Source organism: Microchirus variegatus (assembly GCF_963457635.1).
Source record: "Microchirus variegatus genome assembly, chromosome: 1".
NCBI lineage: Eukaryota > Metazoa > Chordata > Actinopteri > Pleuronectiformes > Soleidae > Microchirus > Microchirus variegatus.
In genome coordinates this window covers 4,425,033-4,436,474 of record NC_139802.1, presented here as the reverse complement: position 1 = coordinate 4,436,474, position 11,442 = coordinate 4,425,033, and the positions used below count along the sequence as shown (strand labels likewise).

The window sequence follows — 11,442 nt, the reverse complement described above, 5'->3', positions numbered from 1 at the left end:
GTGTGTGTGTGTGTGTGTGTGTGTGTGTGTGTGTACAATGTTATTTATGCTGTTACCCGTTTTAAACAATTCTCTATTGACTTGACTTTTAAAATGCATATTAATAAACCGAATTTGATCAAAAATGGCAGAAAAACTCAATAACCACTTTGACATCATCAGCAAAATCATCATTCAATGGAACCAAGTGTGAGGTCTTTTTTTTTTTCTTTAAGAGTTTGTGGGTTTGTCATTGATTATCCCTAAACATAGCATCGCTTGTCATAATTTGGTCCTGGAGGGATATTATTGAGGGCCCCTGCTGGCCCAGTCTCCAAACTGCAGTTACAGGTGCACCGTTACAGTGACTTGGACATTGCAGTGGAGTAGTTTTCCATCCAATATTTTATAGATTTTATGTTTCATTGTGATTTAGTGGCCTAATTAATATTCTCTGTAAATGTACTTTTTTTTCCAAACAGTGCAGTCATTTCACTGGTATTTGTCCAGCTGCAGATAAAGTTTGGGCATCAGAGGATTCACTTGTGCGTTTACTACTTGCATGCACTTCCACCCCCCGCCCCGTGCGTCCAAGCAGCCCCTCCCCAAAACTGCAGCGACATCCCACTGTCGCCGCTCACCAACTTTCCTCTTATCTCATCACTCTCGACAGACTGGACGCACCACCTCACGCTCCGGGAATGGGATCTGTACTTGGTTCAAAGAAAAACTTCCAGTTCTTTCGCGTTTTCGCCCTGCAGAGGTTACTCTTCAAACTACAGGGATAGTTGTTACTGCAGAGTGACGCGCAGCGAAGAACCAGTAGCTGACCAATGTCCTCCCAAGACGCATCAGGTTTTCTGATTGTCAGTGAGTTTTGGATGCTGTAGGAACCAGCACAGCACAGAAGTTGCCTCTGCTCGGGCTGATTATGCAGACAACCTTGCGTTTTCACCCAAGAGTTATTGCGAGGCGTGCGTAAAGTACTTATGCGTAAAGTTGGAGCTTTTGCGCACGTGCCAATTAGTTCAAGAGGGCAGCCTGGATAAGAAAGACAGCGTAGACAACCGTTAAATATTCAATCTCTCACAAGTGTTAATGACAGCCATGGCAAGATGGTTCAGAGATTTCCCCATCAACCTCAAGAACGGAAATGAGAGAGTCCGCTCGGCCTCCGAATCTGGTCCACAAACTCGAGCCAAACCCACGTTTTCCCGAGACAGTTTGAAAGGAAATCAGCGAAAGGATGGAGGAGTCGGCGGGTTGTTGGCGGGGAGAAATAGGAAGAATTCGGCTACAGAACTGGTGGGTCGCAGTAACGCTGGGACCGTCTGGGACAGTCTCACGGGTGGGAAAGGTCGCAAGAATTCCAAGCTCGAGACTGGGACACCTGACGAGAACCGCCAGGTGAGGACCACCAGTCTGGCGCAGGCGTACATCAGCAGGATGATCAAAGTGGACAAACACGACAAGACCCCCAAACTCAACGGGATAAGTGAACAGAAGGTGCCCGACAACGACAAGGGAAGATCTGATATCAAGACAACAGTGAGTAACTTAATGCAAACTTAATTCTGAGTGACATTTTAAATGTGCTGTTTGTTTAGAAGGAGCATACAGATTCAAAAAGTCAATACAATTACTGTGGGAAAAAAAAATAATCTAGTGTGGGCTTGAGGTCAGTGGTTGTCTTTGTATTTCCCTCCCCACCTCAGTTCATATCCCTGTATTCAGTTTCCATCACTCTCAAAAGAGTACAATGAAGTTTTACGACATTGTCTCACATCAAACAGGCAAACACAATGTGCTGACCTCTTTGCACAAGTATTTCCGTTTGTCCCTCCATTACTTGTCACTCAGTCATGGACACCACACACACACACACACACACACACACACACACACACACACACACACACACACACACACCCCCCCCCCACACACACACAGACACACAGTGTGTATCAGATCCCTGTCCCCTGTCGCCTCTGATGACTCCAGGTAACATGTGAACAGGCACAGCCCAGTATTGTGCTTTGCAGCCTTGTAAAACGGTGCATTCTTCCTCTCACAGCTGATTATTCTCGAGGACTACGCGGATCCTTTTGATGCAGAGAAGACTAAGGAGCAGAGAGAGGCTGAGCGAGCAGGAATGAACGACGGCTACATGGAGCCCTATGACGCCCAGGTCATCATCACAGGTGAGACCAGTGTCATTACAATTACAGGGGATTCTCCAAAACCTTGCAAGAGGACAAACTAACCTCAAGGCATCTACAATGCAAATCATAATAATGCCAAGAAAAAGTGCAGCAGCAAATCTTGAAATTTTGCAAAATCTATATTGGTGTTTGTCCACTCACAACAAATCAAAAATCTATTTCAGCATTCGTAGAAGTCACAGCTCAGTTTCTCCGCACTCACACAGCGTGAGGGCTTGTTTTAAAGGGACGTAAAGACGAATTAGACCCTCGGTCTCTATTCCAACTTCCCTCCCCGCTGGCGGTCGCTATAGTAACAGTGTTGTGCAGGGACAATGGGCGCAGCTTCCTCTTCCAACTTCCTGTCTCCTGTCTCTGTTTCCTTTGCCCCATTCTCTTGATAGGAACTTGGCCCTGGTGCCCCCCTCTGCACACATAGACAGACATCCACATAATACTTTATGGTGCCGTAAATCAAAAGACAAACCCCCCCCCCCCCCACACTCCCTCCCAAATCTTTCCCAAAACCTACAGACCCCTGGACTCCCCTAACCCACTGCCCCTCACCCAATCACTTCCCAGCAGTCAGGAAGTGGCCGGGTCGGCCAGCCAATCAGCATCTGTGTTGACCTTTGCTTCCTGTAGTTCCATTGTTTGGCCACACAATGGTGCAGACACACAGGCTACCTGTCGGACAGCATGGGAGCACAACAAGAAAAATTCCCTAAAAAAGGAATGCAATGTACAGCACATGGATTCATAGTGTGAGGATCATATTTCTGCCAATAAAAAAAAAAAAATGCAGAATTTTAAAATAAGCATGACATGTCAACAACTAGCATTAAATATCAATAATCCCACTTTGATACAGGCATGCCGTGATATTTATTCATGGGTTATAAATAACATCAATATTTTCAAAGTAAAGGTTATCAAAGGTTTCTTTCTAGCCTTGACTCAAAATGCTGTTCATATGCACAGGTGTGGCGATCACGTACACGTACATTTTAAGATGGAAGGAAGTTCTTTTGTATGTCTGAAGATAAGTAGATTTGTTTTGGTAATTAAAATGAAATATAGAAAGCAGCTATACTAGAAGAAAAAAGCTGGTAATTGCTGAGAGTGTTTTTTTTGTCTCTATATGTGTCCCTGTGATGGACTGGCGATCTGTCCAGGGTTCTTCAATTGCATTTGAAGGACAAATTGTTTGTTAGGTATTAAAATTAAAAAAGCGAGATGTTTCAACAGAAGAATCTTTAAAGGCCCACTGTGTAAGAATTAGTGATGTTTAATAGTGAGACTACAGACTGTGACGAACAATAAACAATAAACTGCTCAACCCTCCCTTTTTCGTGCAGGTCAGGAAACTACAGTGGCCTCTGTATATCAGAGAGGATGTAAACACTCTTTCACAACTCTCTCCACTCTCTCTAATGTTTCCTCCTCCTTCATTTCTGATTTGGGGTTTGGAGATTTCCATAATTTAAGTTGTAATCTTGGCTTAGGGGAAAAAGCAAGACCGTTGTCTTAAGTACATACACAATAGTTCAATGTATCATCGATTTCTACCAATACACCTTCATAAATGTTACACCCTGGACCTTTAAGAGACAGTGTTGTGATTCCTTACATGCGGAGAGACAAGGCTTTGGAGAAATCCATCCATCCATCCATCCATCCATTATCTACCGCTTTATCCTCCACCAGAGGGTCGTGGTGGGTGCTGTGCCTATCTCAGTTGACATTGGGCGATAGGCGGAGTACACCCTGGACAGTTCATGCCAGTCCATCTCAGGGTAACATATAGAGACAAACAACCATTCACTCACACTCTCACACCTACGGTCAATTTAGAGTGACCAATTCACCTAACCCCCATATCTGCATGTTTTTGGACTGTGGGAGGAAGCCGGAGAACCCGGAGAAAACCCACGCACACACAGGGAGAACATGCAAACTCCTTGCAGAAAGGCCCTTGGGGCTCGAACCCCTGTAACCTGGGTCTTCTTGCTGCAAAGGCAAGAGTGCTAACCACTACACCAACCGTGGATACACCTAATCACATGACCACTTCTTCTGCCGCAGAGGTCCGTAGACGCGGCTCCAAAGACCTCCTGAAAGTGTGTGTTCTGCTGGACCGTGGCCACAAAGAGGAGAAGGGGGAAGAGAGCAAACCCGCGCCTCCAAACATCTATGACACGCCATACGAGGGCGGACTGGACTCGGCGAGCGACGGGGTGTGGATCCCCGTCACGCGACCAGAGTCTGACGTCCGTCCCGCCGGAGAGTACGAGCTGCCCTGGGAGTGGAGAAAGGAGGACATCGTGAGAGCACTGTCAGGTATGGACACGGGGGTGGAGGGGTGATGGGTGTGGAGGAAGGATATACCATGAGTTTTATTTGCACAGTATTGCCCGCAACAGTTTTGTGTTTGGCTTAGAGAGGAAACAAAACAATCCTGCTGAATCAATTTCCAGAGATTTGTGTTTACATTTGTAGCCCTGGTTCTCTTTGATAGAATTGTTGTTATGAAAGGGTGATATTATTGTCTCTCCTGCTTCCTTCAGCTCAGTTTGAGGCAGTGGATTGTTCCCCCAGTCAAGAGAACAGCACAAACTCCAGCCGCCAGCAGCAGCAGCAGCAGCAGCAGCAGCAGCAGACCCTGAGACAGAAGAACTGGAGCCACAAAACACTTGTCTCCTCCTCTTCATCCTCCTCCTCCTCTGCCTCCTTTCCCTCCTCTCCGATTCTCAAGCTTTCCCCTCTCACACCAGCGTCTCCCTCTTTCCCCACACTGAAACTCTCACCCTCCTCCAGCCCCATCAAACTTTCCCCTCCATCCCCGACCTCCATTGGTGCCCCACTGGATGGGGATGACGCTAAAGTGGACCCCAGTTTGCCCCTGGAGAAGCAGAGGTAAGGCTGGAGAAGGAGGTATCGTTGACACATAGAACAAATTGAGAGAGTATCCATCCAGTAAGTATACTTTCCAAAATTAGTCAGAGTACATTTGGTAAACATGCAAATAACAAATCTGGACTCGGCTGTAAAAGGCACAAATGGCATATATTTACAATAAAGATGGATAAATTGTCTCCAAATATGTAGGAAAGACATGGGAAAAATTAGACTCACAATTTTGAATGTTTATTAAATGTGCATTATGTAATAAATCTAAAGCAACTGGCCATAAAATTCTCCTAATATGTCACAGAGACTCAAGAATAATGTTCATATAACAAACTGAACTCACCAACAACAACAGTACAGACAAAATATTTGCATTAAAAAAAATATTTTGCAGACTGCAAATCATGTTTATGTTTTGAAATCATGTTTTGGCATGTGGCGCCACCTACCGCCGTCTACCAATCATTGCAGACAGTAGAGTCTCAGCTGCTGAGCAACCGCGGGTTGCCAGTTACGTCAGAAAACGAAACCTAAAAGACCTCGGTATTTTGAATTTGAATGTAGTAACCGTTCTTGGCCACATTCTTACATATGGCACCTTTAATTTTGATAAATGACACGTTTTTATTTAGATTTTAGAATTTGCTAATACTACCATTCCTACTACCGTTTCAAAGTGTAAACTTAAACATAGAAAAGGCCTTTAAAAAGGCATCTGTTCATGTTCATTTGTTGATAGACATGATCTAACGTCTTAACCAGAGTATTCTGGGATGAGCTTTATCGTCCACCACAGCTTTGAACAGGTTTAGAGGAATGAGGGGGGGAATTAAAGACAAGATTTGGTTCTGCATTTTATGTCTACTTTTTAAACTAACAACATATTCTTTTTCTTTTTGTTTAACTATCTGTGTGAACAGTTGCCCACACATAAATACGAATGTGTTAAAGCTGTAAAGCAGTCAGACTGATTCTTCCTCACCATCTGATCAGTCCCACAGAGGCGATACTGCGCGTCCCCTTGGCCAAGTTTGCGGTTGGCACTGCAAACATTTTTAAGTGAAATTGGGTTTTTATCACTGCAGGCATGGGCCAGCAGCAGCACTTAAAGATATAATGTTTAACTGTGGCATTAAAATATCGAAACACAATGAGACTGGTGTTATTTATTTAGTTGCGTAGTACACTTACATTAGCCAAAATGTTTACAACACTCTTTAAATCCACAGAAATCCATCATCTGCTTTACTGTCTCGCTTGTTCTCGGGCAAATCCCCCCACACACTCATGTTTCAACAGTGTGTGTGCAGAGGCGATTCTAGAGTCTGTAGGGGCCCTAAGCAAAAATTCCTAGGGGGCCCTTCCAACTAGTGCTCATCACCATTATGTTACAAAGTTCAAAAACATTTTTTTTTTTCAAAATGAATGAAATAACATGGAAAAACCTTGTAATTAAAAAGTATGTGAAAATATAAATGTAAAGAACAATAACATACTGTAAATAACTGAAAAAAAAACATATATAAACTGAGTAAAAAAGAAATGCATTACACCGTAAATGTATAATGCTTCATTTTCCAACTTGCAGAACGATAACTTCACACAGGTTAAAGTGAGGTGGGGCCCCTTTAGGGAGGTTTCCTACTGAGATGTCATTGCAAATCGCCCATTGTTTTTTTTAGGGGGACGGGGAGGCGGCTGGTCACTGCACATTTCAGTAAAAACAGCCCTCAGACTCTGAGTGTCGGGGCCCCCTATCAGCTCGGGGCCCCAAGCAGTTGCCTGCCTTGCCTGTTCACAAGCTGCGCCTCTCTCTCTGAGTGTGTGTGTGTGTGTGTGTGTGTGTGTGTGTGTGTGTGTGTGTGTGTGTGTGTGTGTGTGTGTGTGTGTGTGTTTGTCACTAATGAATCATGATTACTCAACGATATTTGCTCAAGCTCTCCCCATGAAGCACAAACGCACAGGAGAACGATGCCAGACAACGGCTTCTCAGTGTAATCAAACACGTTCATTTAGGATTGAGTCCTAGCGGCAGCAATTGCATACTGTGCCTTTAAACTCATTGTACATAAATATTGACTATGACTCTAACTATGGAACTTTGAGTGTCCACGTTTGTCCCTTCGACACCGTTAACTCAGTCAACCTGCGTCTCTAGATTCTGACACACGTCTGTCTCGGCCTGTTTCGTTCTTCCTGTCACTCTCTTTCTCTTCTTCTCTCACCATCACTGCTCATCACGAACTTGACGTCTGACTCATCTCCATATGTCAGTGTGCTATATGTCAGTGATCTCTTGTCTCTCTGTGTCCCCCCCCCCCCCCTCCTCCTCCCCCTCCTCCTACTCTGTGTCCTCATCACTCCAAGCTGGTACCATGGCAGTGTGAGTCGACAGCAGGCTGAGGCTCAGCTGCAGCGCTGCAGGGAAGCCAGCTTCCTGGTGAGAGACAGCGAATCAGGAACCAGCAAATACTCCATCGCTTTGAAGTGAGTGTTGTAGCACAGTATATATACATATATATATATATATATACAGTATATATTCTGCAACATGTATGAATTTGTTTGTTTTGCTGCATTTCATAATTCGACATGGAAAAAACAATGTTTGCATGTTAGGTATACATTTTTTACATGCATTTATACCGGTTAGGAATAAATGTGTGTTTTTATATACAGTCTATATATATAAAAGTGTGTGTGCACACACACTCATTCATTTAAAGGTCCACATCATTAATTCCATTTACTCATCCAGTGAACTGCCTCATTTAGGGAGCGACAGATAAGAGAACCATGTTTAATTTGCTCTAATTCTCCAGCATCTTATAACTCTCAACTGTGGGCTAATATTGTTGCTGTTGTGTGTTTCACTTTCTTTACTGACATTCTGTCTTATCTTGTGTCTTTCTCTCTTCTCCCGTTGTCTCTGTTTCACTCCCATTCCCTGCAGGACCAGTCAGAGTTGTGTGCACATCATTGTGGCCCAGACTAAGAGCAGCAAGGGCTTGGGCTACACGCTGAATCAGAACAGTTGCGTCTTCTCCAGTATTCCTGAGCTGGTCCACCACTACTGCACGCACAGGCTGCCTTTCACCGGAGCTGAGCACATGACCCTGCAGCATCCTGTGCTCAGGCCACACTGAACATGTACACACACACACACACAAACACACACAAAAACACACACAAGTATGACACATTTTTTTGCACAGACGCACTCAAACTTAAACATACATGTGTACTGAATTGGATTTCAACGTGCAATGCTTTACCAAGTTTGTGGGGCTTCCAAGCGCTACCTAGTGGCCATAAGTAGGCACTAACACTGATGACACTGCTGTAGTGCTGACTCTTATACACACACACACACACACACACACACACACACACACACACACACACACACACACACACACACACTTGTACTTGCTGCATACTGAGGACCGGGTAAAAGTGCTAACAAAGTGAGGACCAGCATTTCCACTTTATAAATCAACACAATTACAAATATCTACTTCATGAATGACATCTATAAAGAAAAACTGGGTGCAGTACCATAAAATGCCTGCAGGTGGAGCCCCAGAGCAAAAGGTGTGTGAGACACCAGGGCTGGAAAATGGGTTTTCGTACCAAATTGGGGACCCCTGTTAAAAACAGAGTATAGCATGTTTACAACCTACGGAAGTGATTTCAATGAAAACAAAGTGAGGACCGGCCAAAATGTCCTCGCTTTATGAAAATGACCTCACTTTGTTGGTTTAAAAAACCCTCACTGGTCCTCTGTATGCCGCAAATACAAGAACACACACACACAAACACGGACTCTTCTTCCACTGCACCATTGTTTCGTGCGTCGACTCATGCCGAGCTCATTGATCTGCGTAATACCTGCAACAATGCTCTGTGCTTACTCGTGCCAAAAGGATTATTTGAAACAAATGGAGAGGCTTATAACTTCTTCATGAGCTGCTCTGAACACAGAGGCGCTGACATCATTACTTAGCACCATCGATTAACGCACGCGATTGGAGTATACTCGTTCATCCATCTGACATGTCAATCAGCTTATTGATCTATCCTGGAAAACCAGGCTGATTTTCCAACCGCTTTGTCCGTCAAGAGAAAGCCTTGTATTGATTAGATGATTAGAACTTGTGTAGAGGGAGGGGTCATGTGACATTAGGGTATAAAGACAACAAAATAGTTTGACTATGTCAGTGTGCAAATAAATAAGTGAATATGTGGCCCATTTACTGGCTTTCACTGTATTTAGAATGTAAGTGGTTCTTTTTCATGTTGTGAATGGACCCAAAAATGTACCTATTGTAAGCATTAATGTTAACGTTTGTTATCGATCGTTCGCACAGTGATGCCGGTCGTGTATTATTGTAAAACATGTATTCGGTAAATAAACTTCTATTAAAGGGGACATATTATGCAAAATCAACTTTTTAATCATTTAAATTCTTAGATTTGGGACTCTGGACTCTAAGTACAGGAGGTAAAACATGCAATGTCGACTTCCGCACTCACTGGGACGTCACAATGCGCTAAATTCCTGGAATTGTTGTCTCGCGGAGCTCCGCTTTGTCAGTCAAACATGCGGGAGTGCTGGAGAGGGCAACAGTATCTGAAAAACGCAAGTCTGCGAAGTTCTATTCTTGGCTCCACAGTGCAGCACAGAGTTCTACACAAACTTCCAGCCTCAGAGGATTTATCTGTCCAGTGGATACATGTTATATATGTTGGCAATGTGCCTGCTAGAGCCTGCAAATGATCACTTTTCCAAATGCTAACTGCTGTTAGCTCCCAATAGCCTCTGTGGCTGATGTCATTTCCTGTCCCTTAAGTTTTGTTTTATTTTTTTATTTTTTTAAGGTGGACCTAAAGAGATGCTACTACACTGAGTGTTCTGAACAGGGCTGTTTTGGCAGAGTGATTGAACTGCTGTGGTGCTTCATCCTTATGGTATTTTGACCAAAGCACATCACAGACATGTTCATTAGGACACCAGGGAACTAGGTTAACTTGGGGAAATAGGGAATAATACGACTCCTTTAACAAACATTCATATCACTGAAAGACGAGCAGTGTTATTAATAAACACAACTGCAGCAAGAGTCAAAGCTGAGCCCAAAGACAAAAAAAGGCACTGAAACAGAAATGAGAAGCTAGCCCAGAGTGAATCTGTCTGCTTTTCTCTCGTAGCTGTAAAACCCATTGACCTGTGTGTGAAATCAATTATCGCCTCACATGCACTCACACATTTGCTGTCAACAAATCCTGACAAACCTGAACGCACTTAGAAAACGCACAAATGGCTTTTATTCACACAACCTAAAAGTCTATTTAAATCTCTCTCTCTCTCTCTCACACACACACATCTTCATGCAAAGGGCAGGGGAAGCTTTGTCCTTACAATAATGCATGGATGTCTAACCAGTAAACACCAGTGTTTACTAGTTTGCAAGCATGTCTGTCCTAATGTTCGCGTGAGTGTGCGAATGTGCGAGCATGAATGTGCATCCATGCATGCGTGCATGCGGTCCAGTTATGTGTGTGTTAGCCATTCAGAGAGAGAGAGAGAGACAGAGAGACAGAGAGACAGTCAGAATTTTCCTGTTCAGGGATTACCAGGTTGCCATAGTGATTAGTTAGTGTGAGGTAGGGCCATCTCTACAGGGAACAGGGAGAGGGAAGAGAAACAGACTGCAATATTACAACAAAACCAAACCTATGACTGCCACAGCAGCGCATGTGCTCGCCCACAGAACAGCGCTCGTAAGGAAGTGTGACAATGTGATAACAAGAGTTCACAAAATGTGTTTTTGGCAACATTTTATCCATCAAATAAAAACTCAAAAGGGGTCAATGTGAAAGATGAGTCCACGAGAAAAAAAAAAAAAGATGCGCATCTCGCTGAAAGACACTTGAGCCAAAGCAGATGTTTTCATCTGTACGGACCTCCCTGCTACACAGAGTGTCACACATTACAATGTTGCACAACAGGCACCACTAAATATCACCTCTCCTTCCATCCGTGTGATCTGTTATGGTTGATGTGGTCTATGTTCTCTTAATTAAATCATAAAGTAGGCCAAAAAAAAAGAAAAAAAAAGAGAAAATGCCTGAGGTGTTGGACACACGCTTCTCAAATTTGTCTGTGTTTTTTTTCTTTTGCAGTTTGCATTCATCCAACCAACAATCCTACTTGTTTGAGTGTTGTCTCTTATAAAAAAATAAAACAAATAGAAAAATGTAATAACAACAAGGCTTTGATTGCATAAGTTGATTTACAGACCGATAATGCAGCATAACAACTGTATCCTGTCAGTGTTATGTTACTCAT

The 11,442-nt window shown here is 43.6% G+C and overlaps 1 protein-coding gene across 1 annotated transcript; it reads left to right on the top strand.

Annotated features, from left to right (window-relative positions):
* The first annotated feature begins 648 nt into the window (after nucleotides 1-648).
* Nucleotides 649-9,463, top strand: she (Src homology 2 domain containing E). Its single transcript, XM_083891956.1, has 6 exons — nucleotides 649-1,527; nucleotides 2,054-2,180; nucleotides 4,266-4,520; nucleotides 4,748-5,096; nucleotides 7,458-7,577; nucleotides 8,044-9,463. The coding sequence occupies exons 1-6, from the start codon at nucleotides 1,078-1,080 to the stop codon at nucleotides 8,234-8,236; spliced, it is 1,494 nt and encodes a 497-aa protein (XP_083748082.1). The 5' UTR covers nucleotides 649-1,077; the 3' UTR covers nucleotides 8,237-9,463.
* Nucleotides 9,464-11,442: the final 1,979 nt, after the last annotated feature.